The following is a 24,030-nucleotide window of genomic DNA, read 5'->3' on the forward strand; positions in this document are numbered from 1 at the left end:
GGATGACAGGTCTGTCTCCGTCAAAGCCCTGTTGTCCTCTATGGAGATCAGATGAAACCAGACCGCCTGTCTGTTTTCATCCAATCCGATTCTCCAGATGGATGGAAAATAGGGTTTCTATCCGTCTGGATTATACGGACAGGATCGAATAGCCGTGGATGTCACTGGACCTGTCACTGCTGATATCCGCCGCTCCATAGGGGTAAATGAAGCGTCCGATCAGGTACACCTGAAAAACTGACCTGATTGGAAAGCCTGTATTAAAGGGGCCTTATATAAAATGGCCAAATGTGAGAAACTCTGGGACCCTAGGGTGACAAATGATCCATACACACAGTATACATGCAACAACATCCCCCACCTCTTTTTTTACTCCCCTCACCCTCCCTTGAGGCCCCCCCTCTTCTTTTCTTCTCTCTTCTTCTCTTCTTCTTTCCTAAATTCTCGCCCTACTTAGACAACGTGGCATTGCTGTCATGGGCTACTTGGACGACCTGCTTCTGAGGGCCGCTTCAGCCTCAGAATTAGAGGTGAGTGTGTCTATAACATCAGACCCTCAGACACTTGGGTGGCTACTGAACATTCAGAAGTCAGTAATGGTAACGACTCAACGCCTAGTATATCTGGTATTGATTCTGGACTCCTCAGAGGCAAAGGTCTGCTTCCCTGTGGAAAAGTTGCAGACCCTTCGGGTTGCGGAGGCGGTACCATAGGCGCAATCTCTTATGCGAGTGCTACTGGATAGTCATCACGACGGACACCAGCCTTACCGGTGGGGGAGTCTGGGGGGTTCAGTCGACCCAGGGTCGCTGGTCTACAGAGGATTCCCATTTGCCGATCAAGGTCCTGGAGCTTCGGGCGATCAGGCTGTGCCTCTCCACATGGTCTCAGAGGCTACGAGGGCGTCCCGTCAGGATCCAGTCGGACAACGCCACGGCGGTGGCATATGTCAACCATCAAGGAGAAACAAGTAGCTCGGCTGCAGCGTCAGAAGTCGCTCACATCCCAAGGTTGGCAGAAAGGAGCATACTGGCACGGTCGGCCATATACATTCCGGGTGTGGAAGACTGGCAGGCGGACTACCTGTGTCGCCAGATGCTGGACCAAGAAGAATGGTCTCTGTACCCGGAGGTCTTTCTGCTCCTTTGCCCAAGATGGGGCACGCCAGACGTAGATCTCCTGGCGTTTTGACTCAATCGGAAGGTTTTGAGGTTTGTGGCCAGGTGAAGTGACCCATGGGCGGACACGACAGATGTGTTAGTGGCGCCATGGAGTCGGTACCGGCTAATCTCTGCCTTCCCTCCTCTAAAGCTCCTGCCTCTTTTGCTGCTCAGAGTGGAGGCAGAGGGGATTCCTATGATCCTAATTGCTCCGGATTGGCCTTGGTGTCCTTGGTACGCCGATCTAGTATGGCTAGTAGCAGACGTCCCTTGGCGTCTACCGCTGAGAGAGGACCTGCTGTCACAAGGTCCCATACTGCATCCTGCTTTACAGTCACTGGCTTAACGGCATGGCTATTAAAAGCCAGGTACTAAGAGACCGGGGCCTGTCGGATTCTGTGATTCCTACCATGAGGAAGGCTAAGAAGTTATCCTCTAGGAGGATTTATTATCGCACTTGGAGAGCTTACTTAGCCCTTTGCGAGGAAATTAAGTGGAATCCTCGGACTCGTATAGGGTCCAGAGTCCTGCTGTTCTTACAGCGCGGGACCAAAAAGCTTGCTTAAGCACGATTAAGGGGCAGATATCTGCCCTGGCTGTTTTCTTTCAGCGACCCCTGGCAACTCACTCTCTAGTGAGAATATTTGTACAGGGGGTTCGGCATGTGGCCCCTCCGATCCGTCCTCCACTACCTCCGTGGGGATTTGAATAGCACACACACCTTGGCATCTACCGCTACGAGAGGACCTGCTGTCGCAAGGTCCCATAGGTCATCCTGCCTTGCGGTCAATGGCTTTAACGCCATGACCTCTAGGTGCCTCAGAACCACCGTTTGAGAACATTAGGGAAGTTCCCGTGTTGACACTTTCTCAAAGTGGTCCTTTTGGTGGCTATTAGGTCAGTTAAGACGGGTTCTGAGCTGGCAGCCTTGTCATGAAAGGCTCCCTATTGATCTTCCACAAGGATAAGGTGGTGCTGCATCCACAGCCTTTTTTCTTCCTAAGGTCATTTCGACCTTCCATCTTAAGGAAGACATTGTACTGCCATGCTTGTGTCCTCATCCGTCAAATCCCAAGGAGACGACGTGGTGGACGTTGTCCGAGCGCCGAGAATATACTTGTCTGTTATGGCTCCGTTTCGGAGTTCAGACTCACTGTTTCGGTGGCTGGTCCCAAGAAAGGCCCAGCGGTCTCATCGGCCACCATTTTGAGGTGGACCCGACAGATCCTGATCAGGCTTACGCCACGTGTGTTCGGGGAGTGAATAGGGTATTTTGTGACAGCGTGGTTTGATTTTACCCCATACGAATTTATTTACCCCATACAAATTAATTTTCACTGTCAAATTCATGTCCTTTTTGGCTCATCTGCCACCAGTCCCCACATATGGTTTGCCTAACCAAATTATCCTAGCAGGACCCTACACCGTAACTCCCTGACCTTATGGTCTTCACCTGCTTAACTACCTTTATGGGAACATTTTATTGGCAGACCTCAACACCCTCATATTGTTGTATAAAGCATGCTTTTTGTTACTTCTGATTTTAATCCAATGTCAAACTCCTTTTTCTTCACTTTTTGTAATAACACTGTTTCAGCCATGCTTATTCTTTTAAAGCGGAGTTCCACCTAAAAATTGAACTTCCACTTAACCCACTCCTCGCCACATTTGGCATGTAATTTTTTTGGGGGGGAGTGGGGGCTTCAGGAGAAGGGGACTTCCTGTCCCACTTCCTCCTTCCGCCGAGGGGCTGGAAAGGCGATTAGCTTTAATCGCCTTTTCACAGCCCCTCCCTGTAGGTGAGCGCCTGTCCAATCGGACGGCGCCACGCCCCTCGCGCATGCGCACTGCCGCTCGCGCATGCGCAGTGGGTGCCCGTCCGTGAAGCCGAAAGCTGTCACTGCCGGGTGCCCACACTAAGAATGAAGACGCCGGCCGGCGAAGGGGGGCGAGGAGCGGAGCCCCGGCCGGCGCGTTGCTGGTGCCGGCAAGTGTCTGTTTATTAAAAGCCAGCAGCTACACTTTTTGTAGCTGCTGACTTTTAATAAACTTAAAAAAAAGGTGGAACACCCCTTTAAGCCATTTTTCTATTTGACATGTACACTACATTGTATGCCATTTGTCTCAAAAGTGATATGCATTTTCTGTACTCTTGATTCTTGTTATGAATAAACTATTTGAACAAGAGAATTAATGATGCATTATTTTTGAAAAGGAATCAGTTAACTTTTATGTCTCTATACCCTGTAAACAGTCATTTCAGCAAAAAAAAAAAAAATTACTTTAGTGACCCTTTAAATGGTTAAACCCAAAAGCAAACATTTATTATATTGCAGCTTTCCATGTCTTAGATGTGATAACTGCAGTAGTTTTCTGTTTTGGGCTTTCTTTGTGATTCAGCCAGTAAGTCTGTTGGTTTTCAACAGAACAAGCTGTCCTGCAGATGTGCAGTTAGAGGGTTAAGATAAACCATTTAGCACTGACTGGTGCTTACAATGACTGGCTCTTATTTATCTTTGTAAAACTGTATCCCAAAAGGGAAAAAAATCACTCTTAACCGCTTATGAAGTATTAGCCGGAGTTTGGCTTTAATTTGTTTTATTTAAAGGTGCTCCCGCTTTTAAAATCAGTGTGGCTGAATGGGGCTCCTCCTGAACAGGCATGTCATTCATTCACAAGGATCTGTGAATGAACAAGCTAGAAGTCCCCTCTGCCACTGCAGCCGACCGCTTGTAGTTCTCAATGGACTACGGGTGCACTGATTAGCACGCTTGTAATCCATTTATTCTTTTTACTCTTCCTCCAGCTTTCTAACTGAAAGCCCATATGGAGGTATAGGCAGAAAGCTGGAGGGAGAGTGTGCAGGAGCCTGACCTTGCAATGCTTTCTGCAAAGAATGTGTATATCTTTTTTTCCTTTAGGCCTGGTTCACACTGGTACGATTTGAGATGCGATTTGGCATGTCAAATCGCATCTCAAATCGGCGGCATTTGCCGACAATGACACCGTCCTAATCGGTGCGATGCCGCATCGATTTCAAAAAGTAGTTCCTGTACTACTTTTTGCGATTTTGGGACGCGATTTACATTGACATCTGTGCAGAAACCTGCACAGATGTCTCTAGATTTGCGGCCGAAATCGGGACTGCTAGCGGGAGTGAAATCGTGCGAGTTCAGCTGAACCCGCACGGCTTCACTCCCGCAGCCCAGTGTGAACCTGGGCTAATGGTAAATGCAGCTTTTAAATTTGCTAGGTCATCTAATACTACCCTCCTCACTGACAGTGCTGTTTTCCAAACGTGTCCTTGTGCTTCATTGAGTTTGTAGGCTCCCTAATACAGATAGAATGTCACTTGCCAGATCATTGGGTAACAACTAGAGGGAAAAAAGCCTAAGGGCCTGTTTACACCATATGCAGTCCAGTGTGTTTTTTCTGCATCAAAAACACATGGAAAGTAGGTTGTATGGTTTTCAATGGCATACTTCACACCAGTGCTTGCAGTTGCGGTGCGTTCCAGAAAAAAAAGTAGAACATGCTGCATTTTTCCTGTACTGAATGCACCGGAACGCACCAAAACACACTAACACACATGTTCTTAAAGCGGGGGTTCACCCTTAGAGGGCACTTTTTCCCCTTAGATTCATGCTCGTTTTCTCTAGGGGAATCGGCTATTTGTTTTAAAATATGTGCAGTACTTACCCGTTTACGAGATGCATCCTCTCCGTCGCTTCCGGGTATGGGCTTCGGGAATGGGCGTTCCTTCTTGATTGACAGGCTTCCGAGAGGCTTCCGACGGTCGCATCCATCGCGTCACGATTTTCCGAAAGAAGCCCAACGTCGGTGCGCAGGCGCAGTATAGAGCCGCACCGGCGTTCGGCTTCTTTCGGCTACGAGTGACGCGATGGATGCGACCGTCGGAAGCCTCTCGGAAGAATGTCAATCAAGAAGGAACGCCCGCTCCCGAAGACCCATACCCGGAAGCGACGGAAGAAGATGCAGCTCGAAAACGGGTAAGTACTGCTCATATTTTAATACAAATAGCCGATTCCCCTAGACCGAACGAGCAGGAATCTAAGGGGAGAAAAAAAAAAATTTAACAAATGGGTGAACTCCCGCTTTAAGGTTAAGAAAAAAAGAAGGGGAAAAAATCCCCCGGACTGCATCAAAAACGCCCATGCAGAAAAGCATCTGGAACGCATCCGGACTGCGTTTCTCTGGTGTGAACTGGCACTTGAATAAAACGAATGCAGCCACCACATCTAGTGATTGGTAAGCTGCAATGTGTTCCATTTTTGGTTTTGCATTTAATGCCGCTTTATAGACATGGAACAAAACTAGTGCTGCTGTTCAAACGTGCCTGTGAGACTATAGTTACTGTACTAACAAAATTGGATCCTCTGGGCAGCAGCTCAATTTTTCATTAATCCAACCCATCCATCCTAATGGGCGGTTGTTTGTAGTAACACCTTTTAGTTTTCACTGAACTTCCAATGAATCCACTCCCACCCTGGCCATGCCCTTTTTTTGCAGGTTAAAATAGTTTGCCTAATGAGCAGCTTTTTTTTGGACTGCTAGTGTGTTTGGGGTCTGCACATGTTGGCTGCACGAAATACAGTTGGGAAAAATGTAACCTTAACTCCCAAGTGGGAGAAAATGAAATATTACCACTTAACAATGTCTACATTTCTTCCCAGGTTACAGCTCTGTAGTAGCAGAAAACTCCACAGATGTTGCACTTGGTAATATCAGTCAATCACAATCAAGCCAGTCTGTGATTCACAACCCGCCAACAAGCACTGCGTGAGTACAATAGGAGCTCGCTAGTCAACATTGTGTTTCCATGTCTGTGATGTTGTGAAATAATTGAACCAAAATAGTTTCTTCTGGTCTAGATAGAGAACTGTATTTTGTGCTTGAGTTGTAGTGCTGTGTATACATATACGCTGTTTGTACCATAAACTAAAGTAGTTATTTTATTTAGTATTGAAGGTGTGCCTAATGTGAATGTTACCATGTTTCTGGTGTTTTTATTGTTGCGTTACGTGTAATTGGCGTTGGGCCTTATATGAGCTTCGCCTAGATATTGTGAAAGGGGTTGTGTTGTACGTGGCAACAGACTTGATTCTAGTTTGTTTTTCCTTTTTAGCACACCACAGGATTGCTTACCAATAGGGCCCTCTACAGGTGTAGCAGTGCTTAATTGGGTAATTGGGTAATTGAGACAAGCTGTGAGAGGTAGCAAGTCGTTTTTACTACACTTTTTACTACACTTTGGTGATTCTGGGTCTTTAGGTAGAAGACTGCCCTATTAATTTTCTTTTTATATCCCCAGAGATATGTTTAGTAACTAATGGAAAGCAATCATTCAGTATTGAAGTCAAACAAGCACTAAATGACCATTTGTTTTGGGGGTGCTGTGCTGGTGCTAACTGTATTTTTTTTTATTTTTTCAAGCAACACTTGCAAACAGTTGGTTTAAATGTTAGGTTAAATCGGCCCAGGAGTGGAGTATTGTGAACCTTATGGAGTTTGTGGTCATTTTGGATGAGCCGAGTATAATAATACAGGGGTGTTTCTAGAACTATAAAAGACTTGGGGGTGCCTTTGGACATCCCAAGTGGAGCAGGAATACCGCACGCATCCTCACCACATTCCCCCTCCTAGTACAAATACTCTCCCATCCACCCCCAAATCTCCCCTCCTAGCACAAGCCTTTTCACAAATTCCACCTCCCCAGAAAAAATCCTCTCCTCTCCATCCAATCTTTCCTCTAAACCTAAATCCCCCCTTCTCTGCAGGATCCCCTCCAAATTCACTCTCCTAGCATCCTTTCCCCCCCCCCCCCCCCTCAGTAAATTTCACCTCCCCCGCACAAATCCTTTCCCCTCCACATCCCCCCAATCACCGTCCTAGCATAAATCCTCTCCCCCCAAAATCCCCTCTGTTAGGGTTTGTTCAAATGTGGATTACTTTTCAGAGGGCATTTGACAGGTGATGATGAGGTGTTATGTTCCTCACCACCTACTTTAAAGCGGGAGTTCACCCAATTATGTTTTTTTTTCTATTTTCCCCTTAGCTTCCTGCTCGTTTTGTCTAGGGGAATCGGCTAGTTGTTTTAAAATATGAGCTGTACTTACCGTTTACGAGATGCATCTTCTCCGTCGCTTCCGGGTATGGGTCTTCGGGAGCGGGCGTTCCTTCTTGATTGACAGTCTTTCGAGAGGCTTCCGACGGTCGCATCCATCGCGTCACTCGTAGCCGAAAGAAGCCGAACGTCGGTGCGGCTCTATACTGCGCCTGCGCACCGACGTTCGGCTTCTTTCGGAAAATCGTGACGTGATGGATGCGACCGTCGGAAGCCTCTCGGAAGACTGTCAATCAAAATAGGAATGCCCAGTCCCGCAGCCCATACCCGGAAGCGACGGAGAAGATGCATCTCGTAAACGGTAAGTACGGATCATATTTTAAAACAACTAGCCGATTCCCCTAGACAAAACGAGCATTCATCTAAGGGGAAAAAGTGTCATGTGCGGGTGAACCCCCGCTTTAACTCAAAAGCAAACATTAATTATATTGCAGCTTACCAATTCTTAGATGTGATGATGATTGCATTAGTTTTCTTTTATTAGGCTTTCTTTCCTTTATCTTCACTTGATGATCTGGCCAGTACGTCTGCTGTTTTTTTCCAGCTGAATGTATAAGTTACTGAGATGAGACAAACCATTTACCACTGACAGGTTGCTTACAAGGATCAGCTTTTATTTTTTTGTAAAACCTTTGTCCCAAACAGAATTTTTTTTTTTTACTGTAACTGGTTATAAAGTATTAGCTGGAGTTTGGCTTCAATTTGTTGGTGTATTTAAATCTGCTAGTACATTTAACATATACCCCCTGTATCCTTCATCCAGATTGAGGACACTCTAATACAGGTGGTTTAAAAACTGGAAAACTAATGCAGCCACCACATTTATTTAAATTATGAGCTGCAATATATAACATTTTTGGTTTTGTGTTTAATACCCCTTTTACCCTTTAAATGCTGCACTACCGCACTGCAATTGTGTGCACTGGATGCGGTTGCGATGTGGCCCTACAACTTGCATTAGTCGCATTTTGCAGTGGTAACGCCTGCTAAATGAGACATGCTATTTAAAGCGATGGTTCACCCTCATTACCAACATTCTAGCATTAAATTAGGCATAGTAGCACGAGCTACAGTATGCCTGTATTTATTTTTTTAGCCCCGTACTCACTGTGCAATCGTATAGATAAGATTCCGACTCCCCACGGGGAATGGGCATTCCTATCCAGAGGGAGGATGATTCACGGCCGGCTATGGCACGTCACGCTCCCCGAAGATAGCCGGAGTAGGTCTCGGCTCTTCACGGCGCCTGCGCACAGACTATGCGCAGGCGCCGTGAAGCGCCATGTCCTATTTCGGCTATTTCTGGAGAAGCGTGACGCTCCATAGCCGGCCGTCAATCATGCTCCATCTGGATAGGAACGCTCATTCCCCGCGGGGAGTCGGAATCTTATCTATACGATTGCACAGTGAGTACGGGGCTAAAAAAATAAATACAGGCATACTGTAGCTCGCGCTACTATGCCTAATTTAATGCTAGAAAAAAAAAATTTTATTAGGGTGAACCCCCTCTTTAACGCCCGCCCACTGTGTATATATATACGTCCTGTTTTTAAAGATGGATATCTCGGTAACGACAGCAGCTGCTGCCACAACCGAGGTATCCATCTTTTCAGTGGGTGGGCCTGTAAACGATAACGGCGGATTCGCCGCGAGATCGCCGTTATCGGTGGCGGAAGAGGGCCCGCCGCTCTTCCGCGCCCTCCGCCGCTTACCGGAGCCGTCGGTAGCGGCGGAGGAGATCGGATGCTGCTGCCTGGTGTGTGAGGGCAAGATGGCCCCCACCCGTCCTCATAGCTTTGCGCGGAAGTGACGTCAAAACGTCAGTCCCGCCCAGCGTCTTAAAGAGACAATTTTTTTGTTGTCATTTTTTTAAATGACAAATTTTCCTTTTTTTTTTTTTTTTTTCTTGCATTTAAGTCTAAATATGAGATCTGAGGTCTTTTTGACCCCAGATCTCATATTTAAGAGGACCTGTCATGCTTTTTTCTATTACAAGGGATGTTTACATTCCTTTTTAGTAGGAATAAAAGTGATATTTTTTTTATTTCAGTGTTAAAAATAATAAAATCAATAAAAATAAATAAGAAAACAAAAAAAAATGTTTTTTTAAAGCGCCCCGTCCCGACGTGCTCGCGCGCAGAAGCGAATGCATACGCGAGTAGCGCCTGCATATGAAAACGGTATTCAAAGCACACAAGTGAGGTATCGCCGCGATTGTTAGAGCGAGAGCAATAATTCTAGCCCTAGAGCTACTCTGTAGCTCAAAAAATGCAACCTATAGAATTTTTTAAACGTCGCCTATCGAGATTTTTAAGGGTAAAAGTTTGACGCCATGCCACGATCGGGCGCAATTTTAAAGCGTGACATGTTGGGTATCATTTTACTCGGCGTAACATTATCTTTCACAATATATAAAAAAATTGGGCCAAATTTATTGTCTTATTTTTTAAATCAAAAAAGTGAATTTTTTCCAAAAAAACTGCGCTTGTAAGACTGCTGCGCAAATACGGTGTTACAAAATGTATTGCGATGACCGTCATTTTATTCTCTAGGGTGTTTAAAAAAATATATATATATATAATGTTTGGGGGTTTTAAGTAATTTTCTAGCAAAAAAAACTGTCTTAGTCTTGTAAACACCGAATCTGAAAAACACCTTCTGTCCTTAAGTGGTTAAGTTGTTTTACCATGGTAAGTGTAGCTGTAAGTGGCTGCATATCACTGTTCAGGCAGGCGGTCAAGAGGCAGTAACACTGTGGCTCAACTGCCTGGTTTTACTACCTGCCTTTACAATTAAGCCCTGAGACTTGTCAAGCAACTTGACATTTCAAAGGCGCATGAGAAGTCGCACCCTATTCACGGCAATGGAACCATTCAAATTGCTGCAACTCAGAAAAGGGCAGTAAGGATTTCAGTGCGACTTGCATTGACATCTGTTAAATGTAGGTCATGCCCCCATGTATAAACTATGTTCAAACCACACGTTGTGGTATCGCTGCGAACGTTGGAGCAAGAGCAATAATTCTAGCCATAAACCCCCTCTGTAACTCTAAACATGTAACAAACTTAAAGGAACACTAAAGGCAAAGTTTTTTTTTTTTTTTTTTTTTTAAATAACAAACATGTTATACTTGCCACCATTGTGAAGCTCGTTTTGCACAGAGTGTCCCCTAAACCAGTCTTCTGGGGTTCCTCGGCGGCTGTCTCGGCTGCTCCTCGCAAAAGCTTTCCACCTTCATGCGATCAAGCTCGCATGGTGGAAAGCTTTTGCGAGCGCGCTCCCGTGATACAGCGGCGGGCATAGCCGCCGACTGTATCACTCGGCCCGCCCCCCGGTGCGCCACATCATCCGCTGTGATTGACGGCAGCACCATCCAATGGCTTCGCTGCTATCAATCCGTCCAGCCTAGCCAATCAACGGCCAGGCTGGGAACCAAAGAGGATCACGTGGACGCACGCGGGACTTTCGAGGGGTCAGGTAAGTAAAACCGGGGTTTACCGTCGGATGTTTTTCCACCCTAATGCACTGGATGCATTAAAGGGTCACTAAAGGATTTTTTTTTTAAGCTAAATAGCTTCCTTTACCTTACTGCAGTCCTGGTTTCATGTCCTCATTACTCGTTTTTGCTTTGATGTTGCTGTAATACTTCTCTGTTCTGAACACTTCCTGGTTGTCTGGCTCCTTATGAAAAAAGTCATGGCAGAGTTTAGTTTCGTTTTCCTAGCCATGACTCTCTATGGCACTGTCCAGCACAGAGGCATAAAATAACATGCAAAGACTAAACTAGTTTCACTTTCGTTTTTGCATCTAAGAGGCACATTATATGATTGATTTCTATCTATTTTTAATCGTTTTTAAAAGGAATCGGTTAACTCTTATGTCTCTATACCCCGTAAGCAGGGTTTTTTCCTTTAGTGATCCTTTAAGGTGAAAAAACATTTACCTTTACAACCCCTTTAAAGCGGCGCCTATGGAGATTTTTAGAAGTACCAAAGTTTGGTGCAATTTTAAAGTGTGACATGTGAAGTATCTATGTACTCGGCGTAACATCATCTTTCACATTGTACACAAAATGGGGTTAACTTTACGGTTTTGTTTTTTGTTCATGAAATGTGTTTTTTTTTAAATCACATTTGAAAACTTGCTGCACAAATACAGTGTGACATAAAAGGTTGCAATGGCCGCCATTTTATTCCTTAGAGTCTCTGCTAAAAATATATATAATGTTTGGGGGTTCTGAGTAATTTTCTAGCAAAAAAATATTTTTTACATGTAGGAGAGGAGTGCTGGAATTCATACAGCTTTGGAAGTGATTAAAAAAAGTCTTTCCCTTGATGCTCCCACATGTTATAATAGGCTGGGCAGGAGGTAGTTTAATATGGCCATTTTTGGTCAGGGCCCAAACACCCTGCCTCTTCTCCTACTCCCATTTTCCAACTGGAGTCAGACCCTGATGTCCTAGAGGAAGCAGAGTCGGGGCTGTCTTAATGAGCATGCACCCCTGCCCTTTCAGCTTTGTAAATATGTACTACCTGCCCAAGTCCATCGTGTCAGCAGGGGGCCCCAGCAGTATGGGGGAGGCTGCCTATAAATACACCCGTCATCAGGTTTGGTTGTCCCTCTGGGATTTTCAATATCTTCTGAGGCAGCTGGAAATGGTGGGTGGAGCAGGGGGTCTGGCTGCCTCCTCCACGCCTCCGAAAAGCTCATTCAATGGCTGATCCTACAGTTAAGAGGAAAAAGGAGAGAATACAGCAGCCCTGGGTTTCTTCATCTCCAGCCATGCTGTAAGTGACTGAGCACACTGTCACTACATACAGTCATAGCCTGCCACTATAATGCCCTATACTAACCTAACCTGCCACTATACCACCCCTATTCTAACCTAACTTGCATCTATACCACCCTATACTGCCACTATACCACCCCAACCTCCCACTATTCCACCCTATACCGCCCTAACCTGCCACTATACCGCCCTAACCTGCCACTATACCGCCCTAACCTGCCACTATACCGCCCTAATCTGCCACTATACTGCCTTTGCCTGCCACTATACCAACCTAACTTGCTACTTGTCAGGACTAGGCTCAGTTCTCCCCTTCTCAGTGATCATCTGTCGGTTAATTGCCTGAACTCATTGTTCCACATTGCCACACCTGGTGATCATTTCCTACTTGTCAGTCAGCCCCTTCTGGCTATTTAAACTGCCTGGTTCATTTCTCCCACGCCTTTGCCTTGGTCAACATATCTGAAGAATCTCTGCTGTTTTCCCGTTAGACATGCCTGGCTGACATCCCTTCTGGTTCCTGATCCTGTTTGCTGTCTCCAACTACTCTGATCTCTGGTTTCCTGATCTACTGGCTTGCATTGATTACCCACTTTGATTACCGAACCCCTGCAACGTTTACTATGTGTACCGTGTTTACCACTATATTAAAAGGTGTGATTTTTTTTTTTTTCTCCTGCATTTTCTGTCCCCATCTGATTCATGATTCCTGACAGTAGGCAAAGGCCATGAATTCAAAAGATACAGGCAATCCACCTAGTGGTAATATTTTTTCCAGGTTGAATGAGCAGGATCACGCATTGATAAGTTTGCCATAGCTTTTCAGACGCTCGTGATTCGCACTGCTTACCTGGATCCTTCCACTGTGACTGTTCCGGGAAAAACAGATGGGGCAGGCCGTCTCTGTACAGGCACCTGCCCCCGAATATTACCTCTGTAAGAGGTATGTCTGTTTCCGCTCCACTTCCCCAGCGATTTAGCGGCGATCCATTTAAATCCAGAGGGTTTCTCAACCAGGTTGGGATATACTTTTTGCTGCCCCAGGTGTTCCCCACAGACAAAAGCAAAGTAGGCTTTATCATTCCTTTGCTTTCTGATAGAGCCTTGGGCAAACCCTCTATGGGAGACACAAAACCCCATTGTCCTGAGTTATCCAGAGTTTGTGGCTTTTTTTAAAAGGTTATTTGACGTTCCCACTCGCTGCACTTCTACTGCCAAGAGCCTCATGTCCATCAGAGTACGAGAACTGTTACTAATTATGCCATTGAATTTTAAACTCTTGTAAGCAGAAGTCGCTTGTAACAATGATGCCCTCGTGGCTGCTTTTTCTCATGGTCTCTCAGATAACATCAAAGATGAGATAGCAGCCCGAGACATACCTACAAATCTGGAGAAGTTGAAAACGTTTGCCATTCTGATTGACTTAAGACTCCTTTAAGGAGCGCTTGCAGAAGCCTCCTGTATGTTTGGCTTCAAGATTTGTAGTCCCACCCTTGCTTGCCATTTTCCTCTTATCGTCCATGGATGGACACAGCTTCTTAAATCTTGACAAGTGGGTTATTTTCCCTGTTTACAGGAGAGGACTAGGCAGAAACATGTTACATAATTAAATACATGTTACATTAACCAAGTTGAACAGCCCCGCTCAGAGGGTGGTCTCTCCAGACATAACCCTCCTCCCTGCAGTAGGCAGCCTCCGTTTTCGTTCTGCCTAGCAAGGACGACGACGTATGGCTCCCTTTTGGGCCCAGCGCCCTGAGGAGAAATTTTATTTTACTTTTTCTTGAAGAATCTTCTTTCAACTGTTGGCCGAGAGACAGGCTGGATAATATAGATCCTTGTAGTCTACTCAGTCTGACCAGCAAGCGTGGGCACACCTTTGCAAAGAGGCTGGGTCTGCCACGCCATACCCCATGACTCTGGGGTGGCCGGTGAGCTTTGCTCCGAGGTCCACATATGACTGGGCTGTGGTGTTGTCTCACTCACAGTGGACCGGGCCGTCGGCTACCTCCATTGCGGTTGTAGTTTTGTCAGGAATGCGTCAGCGGGTCCTCGTTCGGACAGGTAAGTTAAGTCCCTCCCGCTTCAGTGGGTTGGTACGGCTGGGCATTCCTGGGGTTCGGGGGTCCTCTTCTCCTCACTTACCTGCTCCTTTCCCTTTGCTGCATTGCTAACATTGCCGCTGTCAGGGGGGGGGCCTTCCTGAGGGGACTGTGTCATCTGGCCTGTGTTTTTCTTTTTTGTATGGGTCTTTCCTGTGAGGGGTTTTTCACTGTTAAAAAGCCCTAGGAGGCTTTTCCCGTTTAAACGCGGCATTTGGCCGGCGCTGGTGCCATTTTTTGGGAGGTGTTTCTATTACATTGAAAACTCCCGTTGGCGGCCATCTTGTCGTAGCCGCGCTATGGCGTAGCTTACATTGTGGTCGGCCATTTTCCTGAACGCTCGGCGGCCATCTTAAAGTAGTCCTGACCCCTAGTGCTGTATCCTACGGCAAACACAGGTCCCTGCAGATGCTGCACAGTTGCCTCACGGTTCTTTTCCCCTCTCACGCGGTGTGCCGAGAGCGGACGGCAGCGCTGGGCAGTCTTTTCTTTTGAGGTGAGTCCCCTGGGTACCACTGGTCAGCGCAGCAAGTGGATGAGATGCCCTGAATAGGGCTCTAGGAGCTTCTGTTTATTTGTAAGGACAGGTGTGCATACACCTACATATTATACATACACTCTATGTAAATATTATTATTTGGAGTCAGTATCTGGGTCCTTCCCCAACATGCTGGTGGTGGCAGCAGGTGTTAGCACCTGGGATTCCCACAGAGGTTTTATTGTTAGTCCTGGACACGTTTGTGCCAGGGTGGTGGTGGATGGGCGGTAAGAGTGCCCCCTTCCCCCGCTATCCCCTGGGGAATGCTCTGTTATGGAGCCATGGACCAGGTACCTGGGGGGAAAAAAAAGCAGGATAAGGCATTTATGGGTGCGCTTCTCACTGCTGCAAGGGACTCTCTTAAGCTGAATAGTGCAGCTGGGTTTCCGCCGAGGGCTCTGTCTTTTTTGAATCTTTTTTGATAATTTCTAAGATGCGGAATGAGAAAAGCCGCTGAGGGCGTTTAGTCCCTCACCGCCAGGCGGTTCAGTGCCCCTTTGAGGAGAGCCTTTTCAAAAGGTGGGCTTTTTCTCCGGTGGTGGACCCTCCGGGTGTCATGTATAGGTGACCACTCTCCCTATTGCGGGAACCCCCGCTTGTATGGATCTGACTGATGGAAGATCCGAAGTACTGACCCGTTCCATGTTTACCATGCTGGGGTCTGACTTGCGGCCTATTGTGGCCACTACTCTGGGGTCTCAGTCACGAAGTGAGCATTTTTCACCAGACAGTGGAGGAGCACCGACTCTCTCCCAAAGTTATTAGGCTAGCGGACCAGCTGGTCCAGGGCCTTGTATAGGTCTGTGATGCTTCATTGAATGCTGCGTTTCAGAGATGGTTTTATGCACACGGTGGTGTAGCGATAACTATTACTTGGCAGCAAGAGAGTCATTGGTTCGAATCCGGACACTGACACCAATCTGCCTGGAGCCTGCATTGTCGCTCCCTGTGTCTTCTCCGGGTATTCCTGTTTCCTCCCACCCTCCTAAGACATGTGTGCATACACCTACATATAATACATACACACTATGTGTATGTATTATTAAAGGGCAACCCTCCCAGGCCGACTGGGGGACTAATCCGTCCCTGGGTGCGTAAGCCGATCATGCCGGCATCCAAATCCCGACATTGTATGTAGCTTTCCCTCCCCATCTCTAGGTGGGGGGGGGGGGGGGGCGGCTGGTAGGTTCACAATTCAGTGATCCTCCCTGCTCTCCGACCAGTGGGTCTGCAAGGTGGTCTCTTCAAGGTACTAGATAAGGTTTCTTCCTATCCACAGGGCAGAGTTCTTTCCTTGTGTCTTCCTCTCCCGGCTCGTCGGTCTGCCTTGGGCAGTGTGGGACTTGCTGAGCTGCGGGGTAATTTCTGTGGAGTTTTCTATGGGCCTCAGGCCCTGAATACCTTTTGTGAACGTCGGGTAGTTCCACATGGAATCCATTCGTTCGGTGGTAGCTGCGCTCCATCCGGGGGACGTTCTGGTGTCCTCGGACATCAGGGACACATACATGCATGTCCCGTTTTGCGCAGGTCACAGAGGTTCCTGTGCTTCGTGATGGGGGAGGACCTCTGTCAGTCTGTGGCCCTCCCTTTTGATCTGGCAAGGTTAGTACCTAGGTGGGAGACCGCCTGGGAATATCAGGTGCTGTGGACCCTGTCCTACCATTCATTGTCCTACTATTTGGGGCAAAAAGGGCTATGCTTCCCCTTGTGGTCGAGGAGGTTGCAAGGTCGTCTGATCTGGATTGAGTTGGACAACGCCATGGTCGTGGCTTCGGTCTGCCATCATGTATACCGGCAGGCGGACTTCTGGAGTCGCCGGAAGCTGGACCAGGGCGACTGGTCTTTGTGCTTGGGGGTGTTTCGGCTCCCTTGCAGGAGGTGAGTCTCACAGGGCATGGATCTCCTGGCCACTCGTCTCGCCTGCAAGGGTGTCAAAGTTAGTGGCCAGGTCTAGTGATCTTGTACAGACGCGTCAGTCGAGCTGATGGCCCTGTGGGTTCTGTATCGGCGACTTTATCCCGTTCTTCCATCGTAGTTGCTTCCTCGGCTGCTCCACAGAGTGGAGGCTGAGGCGATCCTGATGATTCTAATCACTCCAGATTGGCCTTGGCGTCCTTGGTACGCCGATATCGGGCGCCTGGTAGCGGAGGTACCCTGGCGGTTGCCAGGGCGGGAGGTCCTTCTGTCCCGAGGTCCCATTCTTCATCCTGTTGTACAGTCACTGATTTGCTCAACATGGCTATTGGAAGCCAGACTTTAAGAGACCGGGGTCTGTCTGCCTCGGTCATCTTAACCATGCTGAGGTCACGGTAGCCTTTTTCCGGAGGATCTACCGTCTCACCTGAAAGGCCTATATCTCTTGGTGCGACGAGATGGAGTGACCTCCACGGACGTACTTGTGTCCAGGGTCCTGCTGTTTTTATAGCTTGGAGTGGATCTAAACATTGCTTAAAGCACCGTTTGGGGGCAGATTTCAGCCTTGGCTGTGTTTTTTCAGTGGCTTTTTGCGGCCCGTTCCCTGGTGGGTACCTTTTTGTGCAGGGGGTTTGTCATATACTTTCCCCTCTTGGCCCACCTCTTCCCCCATGAGTTTTGACTCTGGTGCTCTCGGTTCTTCGGGAACCTTCCTTTTGGAAACAGATTTTTCTCTTGACACTATCTCAGATGGTGGCCCCTTTAGTGGCCTTTACCTCTGTTAGAAGGGTTTCTGAGTTGGCGGTCTTGTCTTGCAAGCCGCTATGCTTGATCCTCCATAAGAATAAGGTGGTGGTGCGCCCGCGACCTTCCCTTCTTCCGTTCAGGTGGTTTCGTTCATTTCACCTTAACGAGGACATTGTACTTCCATCCTTGTGTCCTCGACCGGCGCATCCTAAGGAGGTTGCGCTACATACTTTGGACGTAGTACGCACCTTGAGGGTGTACCTGCCTGCTACGGCTCCGTTTCGGAGATCTGACTCTCTTTTGTGTCGGTGTCTGCTCCACAAAAGGGCCTGGCGGTCTCGTCGACCACCATTTCTCGGTGGATCAGGCAGACCGTCATACAGGCCTATGCTCTTAGGGGGCGGGTCCCCCCTTTCCAGTCACAGCACTTTCGACCAGGGCAATTGGTGTTTCCTGTTTTTTTTTTCTGACATCATGCGTCGGTCTCACAGGTGTGCGAGGCGGCGACTTGGTCGTTCGTTCACGCTTTTTCCAGAATTGACATGGTTGCTGTGAGTGCATCTTCTGATGCTTCTTTCGGCCGCTAGGTTTTGCAGGCGGCTGTTTAAAGTTGCACCTGAGAAGGGCCATACAATCTTGTGAGGATCAAGGAGGGTGAAGAATGGAAAACTGCATTTATTACTAGGACAGGACATTACGAATACCTCGTAATGCTGTTTGGTCTTTGCAACACTCTTGCGGTTATGCAGGAATTCATCAACTATGCCCTTTAAGATATGATGCAGAAGAAATATGTGGTGGTTTATCTCAACGATATTCTCATATATTCTAATTTCCTAGAGAGCCACCACACATATGTTTTCCGTGTGCTACAGAGGCTGAGAGGTTATAACCTGTATTGCAAGTTGGAAAAGTGTAAATCCCATGTAATTTCTACTGCTATTTTTTGATGGACCAAGAGAAACTATCTGCTTTTCTACAGTGGCCTCGACACGTAGGTCTACGTCCACTACATCGTTTTCTTGGCTTTGCCTATTATCGGAAGTTCATTCGTAACTTCTCCTCTGGTCAAACCCCTGACTGATATAACCAGAAAGTACGGTAACTCACAGAATTGGTGTCCAGATTCTATTAAAGCCTTTGTCTGTTAAGACTGCCTTTGTTTCAGCTCCTGTGTTTAGCACATCCTGATCCTACGTTACCCTTCATTCTTGAGGTTGATGCATCGGAGACTGGAGTTGGTGCCCTTCTGTCTCAACGTCCCACCTCTGAGAGTGCTATGCATCCTTGTAGCTACTTTTCCAAAAAATTGTCTCCTGCGGAATGCAATTACAAAATTATGGACAGAGCTGTTAGTGATCATTTTAGCTCTTAATGAATGGAGGCATCTCCTCGAAGGTACCACTTGTGCCAGTTATCATTTTGACTGACCACAAGATGCTCACGTTCTTGTCTGAGGCAAAACGTTTATCTCCCAGAAGGGTGCGGTGGGCTTTTTTTCTGTCAAGCATTATCTACATAGTCTCGTTCTTACCAGGTACGAAGAATGTAAGGGCTGACGCATTGACGTGACCGTTTTTCACCCCTTCCAAGATAGAGTGGGTTCCTGTTCCTGTGATACCTCCCGATTGTATTCTGGCCCCTGTTCATACCAGTCTCCCTTCACCCTTGGGTGACAGAATTCTTGCTGCTCAGATCCACTTTCCCGAGAAACCTTTTGACTGCTGCTTTGTCCCTGAGAGTCTCCTTACTGCTTTGCTCCGGACTTGCCATTCTCCCAAGGCAGCTTGCCACCCAGGAAGAATCAACTCATTTGGGCCATTTCCCAACAATTCTGGTGGCCTAGTCTCTGTGCTGGTGTAGCCGTCTTCATAGCCGCTTGTTCCCTGTGTGCTCAGTGTAAGACACCACGACAATGGGGCCGCAGAACGAGCCAATCAAGCCTTGGAGCAGTTTCTATGCTGCTATATTTCTGACCACCGTAACAACTGGTCAGACCTCCTTACCTTGGGCAGAGTTTGCTCACAATAGTGCCGTCAATACTGCTTCCCGATTTGTCTCAGTTTTTTGGCGAATTATGGTTTCCAAACCTCCATGTTGCCTTACTCATTTACTCAAAGAATTCTTGCGTTAGGGGAGCATCTCCTTGGTCTTCGTTCCACTTGGGTACAGGTCCAAGAGTCCTTGCAATGGGCCACTGATGGGTACAGACTCCATGCTGACTGCAGACGCCTACCTGCGCCTTCCTACCAGTTTGGGGAGAGGGTCTGGCTGTCATCTCGCAACCTCCAACTCTGTTTTCCCTCACTGAACCTGGCACCGCGATTTATTGGGCCTTTCCGTATTCTCCGTAAGATCAACCCAGTGGCTTACGCATTAACCTTCCTTCTAATGTGCATTTCAAATGTATTTCATATCTACTTATTAAAACCCTTGGTGTGCAACCGCTTCACCACCTCGGTACCACGTCCTTGCCCGGTTCAGGTTGAAAACCATGAGGAGTACGAGATGCAATCAATCATTGACTCCTGTAGGCGCATACAGTCCCTGGTTTATTAGAAAGGGTATGTTCCGGAGAATCCCTCTTGGGTATCCTCCTCGGACGTACATGCTCCTGTCTTCTGTGCTTTCCATAAACATTTTCCCCTCAAACCTGGTGGCCCTCTGAGGTGGTGTGGTCGTTGAGGGGGGTATTGTCAGGACTGGGCTCAGCCCTCCCTTTTCAGTGCTCAGCTGTTGGTTAATTGCCAGCACTCATCGTTCCACAGTGCCTCACCTGGTGATCATTTCCTGCTCGTCAGCAAGCCACTTCTGGCTATTTAAACTGTGTGGTTCATTTCTCCCATGCCTTCGCCTTGGTCATATCTAAAGATTCTCTGCTGTGTTCCTGTTTAAAGACTTGCCTGGCTGACCTCCCTTTCTGGTTCCTGATCCTGTTTGCGGTCTCCGACTACTCTGATCTCTGGTTTCCTGATTTACTGGCTTGCACTGACTACCTGCTTTGATTACCAAACCCTGTTTCGACCACGTTTATTATTTGTACCACTATAATAAAAGGTGTGAGATTATATATATATATATATATATATATATATAAAAAAAATTTTTTTTTTTTTACTGCATTTTCTGTCCCCTTCTGGTTCATCGTTCCTGACACTACTATACCGCTCTATACTAACCTAACCTGCCAATGTACTTCCCTATACTAACCCAACCTGCCACTTTACCGCCCTATAGTGCGCTAACCTGCAACTCTACTGCTCTAACCTGCCACTCCAGAAATTTACAACTAAACTATCGGCATGACTACATCTGGCCTCTTCCCAACAGGCCAAATCTGCTATCTCAATGCTTCTACCCTGCTTCACATTCTCTGTTTTTGTTGTAGAAACCCAAGGCGAGAGGCATCTCTGAGTCTATGAAAAGCTGAAAGCCATGCAGACTACCTAAAAATAAATAAATAAATCTTGCTTTGCTTGGTGCAAATGCAGTTGAATTCAGTCAGAGATTACTCTGTACCTTGCATTCTGGCCTTCTGCAAACAGGTCTTGACAAGAATGTAGCTCTTGGCACCCTAAAAGGGCAGGTATCTGCCTTATACATTCTTATTTGAAGGCCTTTGGCTTCACACTCCCTTTTTAAAAATATTTATTCCAAATGTTTCTTGTGATTGGCCCCCCTCACTGCACCCTGTACTTCCCTGGGTCCTTAATTTGGTTCTCTCTGCTCCTCAGAAACCACCATTTGAAAGAAAATATTCCCTTTGAGATTTTTATTGGCAAAATAGCCATGTTGTTCATACTTTTCAAAAGTTTTTACCACACGGATGGCCATTCTTTTGTGGATACATAGTTGCATAGTAGGTGAGGTTGAAACAAGACACAAGTACATAAAGTCCAACCTATGTGTGTGATTATATGTCAGTATTGCCTTGTATGCTGTGGTCGTTCAGGTGCTTATCTAATAGTTTCTTGAAACCAACAATGTTTCTCACTGAGACCCCTGCCTGTGGAATGGAATTCCACATTCTTGCCGCTCTTACAGTAAAGAACCCTCTACATAGTTTAAGGTTAACCCTCTTTTCCTTTAATTTTAGTGAGTGGCCACATGTCAAACTCGCTTCCGCGAAAAAGTTTTATCGCTATTGTGGGGTCACCTGTACAGTGTTTGTAAATTGAAATCGTATCCCCTCTCAGGCATCTCTTCTTCAGAGAGAATAAGTTCAGTGCTCGCAACCTTTCCTCATAACTAGGACCGCTGTCTGCTCACATCACTCACCAATCCAGGCTAGGGAAGGATCCAAGTTTTCAGTTGGGATTCACCCAGAGGCCTGAACCAGCAGCCAACTCGGCCTCACATCTTGCTGCTAAGAGCCTAGGCTGTTTGTATTACCTGAGTGTATTAAAAAAAAAAAAAAAAACAAGGGTGTATCACTCTTGCGTTCAGCACTAAGTTGAGGTAGAATAGTGAGTTTGTAAATGCTGCTATATTCATCCAGTATGTCCAAACAGCCGGTGGGCAGGATGAACAAAGAGGTAGAGGGAGAGGGACTTGTAGAACAGACATGTTAAGTCCACCCCCTCCCCCACTTCCTCTTCACTGCATTTGATTGGCAGCATCAATGGATCCTGCTGCTTCTCGAATGCTGTGTGAAGAGGAAGTAAGGGGAGAAAAGATGCAGTCAAAATTGAAACCGTTTTTTTTACCTTGATGCAAACAATGCATTGAGGTAAACGTTTTTATGTTTCGCAACACTTTAATCTCACTATTGTAGCTTGGATTGGCAGTTGGGAATGTAAATGGCCATTATTTTGGTTGATGTTAGAAACAGATGGCAAAATCTTAGTCATGTGGAAAAAGGTACATCGTTTTATATTGCAGCTTTTTAAAATGGGCTAGGTTCATTACAATATTCTTTAACCACTTAACCCCCGGAACAATATGCTGCCTAAAGACCCAAGGGGTTTTTACAGTTCGGGACTGCGTCGCTTTAACAGACAATTGCGCGGTCGTGCAACGTGGCTCCCAAACAAAATTGGCGTCCTTTTTTCCCCACAAATAGAGCTTTCTTTTGGTGGTATTTGATCACCTCTGCGGTTTTTATTTTTTGCGCTATAAACAAAAATAGAGCGACAATTTTGAAAAAAATGCAATATTTTTTACTTTTTGCTTTAATAAATATCCCCCAAAAACATATATAAAAATGTTTTTTTTCCTCAGTTTAGGCCGATACGTATTCTTCTACCTATTTTTGGTAAAAAAAAATCGCAATAATCGTTTATCGGTTGGTTTGCGCAAAATGTATAGCGTTTACAAAATAGGGGATAGTTTTATTGCATTTGTATTTTTTTTATTTTTTTTACTACTAATGGCGGCGATCAGCGTTTTTTTTCGTGACTGCGACATTATGGCGGACACTTCGGAGAATTTTGACAAATTTTTGGGACCATTGTCATTTTCACAGCAAAAAATGCATTTAAATTGCATTCTTTATTGTTAAAATGACAGTTGCAGTTTGGGAGTTAAACACAGGGGGCGCTGTAACATTTAGGGTTCACTTTGTGTGTGTTTACAACTGTAGGGGGGTTTGGCTGTAGGACTGACATCGATCGAGTCTCCCTAATAAAAGGGATCACTCGATCGATGCGCCGCCATAGTGAAGCACGGGGAAGCCGTGTTTACATACGGCTCTCCCCGTTCTTCAGCTCCGGGGAGTGATCGCGACGGGGCGGCTATAAACGAATAGCCGCGCCGTCGTCCCGGATCGCTCCCCGAGGCTTACCGACCGCCGCATGTACCGGGGGAGGGGTCCCGATCGGACCCCCGACCCACGACAAGCAGAGGACGTACCGGTACGTACATGTGTCTGTCCGTGCCATTCTGCTGACGTAAATGTACATGAGGAGGTCGGCAAGTGGTTAAAACAAAGGGGCCGTAATCCATTCATTCAGGCACAATTTTATTACCTGCTATGTCATTTGTATTCCTTTTTAGGAAAGTTTTGTGCTATATTCGGTTCACCTTAGAGATAATCCATTAGGTAGACAGTGAAGGCAGGATGGCAACCGGGTAGTAACATTTATAGGTAAAGTTGATCCAGGGTAAATCCGATTGCCTCTCGGGGGATCAGGAAGGAATTTTTTCCCCTGCTGTAGCAAATTGGATCATGCTCTGCTGTTTGTTTGTTTTTTTTGCCTTCCTCTGGATCAACTGTGGGTATAGAATTGGGTATATGGGATTGTACTATATATTTTTATTTTATATGTAACTATTTAACTATGTAACCTTAGCACCTGCAACTTGCAAGTTTAGATGCATGGTTTAAAGCGGTGGTTCACCCTCAGTGACACGATTTTACCATCGAGACAGGCATAGTACCGCGAGCTACAGTATGCCTGTCCCGATTTTTTTACCCCCGTACTCACTGTGTACTCGTACATTATAGATTTCGGCTCCCGCGGGGAATGGGCGTGCCTATGGAGAGGGAGGATGATTGCCGGCCCTGGCACGTCACTCTCCCCGAAGACAGCCGGAGTAGGTCTCGGCTCTTCACGGCGCCTGCGCACAGGCTATGCGCAGGCGCCGTGAAGAGCCAAGCCTATTTCGGCTATTTCCGGAGAAGCGTGACACGCGCC

The 24,030-nt window shown here is 46.7% G+C and overlaps 1 protein-coding gene across 1 annotated transcript in view; it reads left to right on the top strand.

The window, feature by feature from the left end:
• The window catches only part of CNOT3 (CCR4-NOT transcription complex subunit 3), a 425,129-nt gene that overhangs the window by 272,203 nt on the left and 128,896 nt on the right, over window positions 1-24,030 (top strand). The window contains 1 exon segment of the mRNA XM_040327617.1: window positions 5,855-5,960. Coding sequence (XP_040183551.1) covers window positions 5,855-5,960 — 106 coding nt within the window.

The sequence above is a fragment of the Rana temporaria genome, chromosome 10 (genome assembly GCF_905171775.1).
Source record: "Rana temporaria chromosome 10, aRanTem1.1, whole genome shotgun sequence".
NCBI classification, from domain to species: domain Eukaryota; kingdom Metazoa; phylum Chordata; class Amphibia; order Anura; family Ranidae; genus Rana; species Rana temporaria.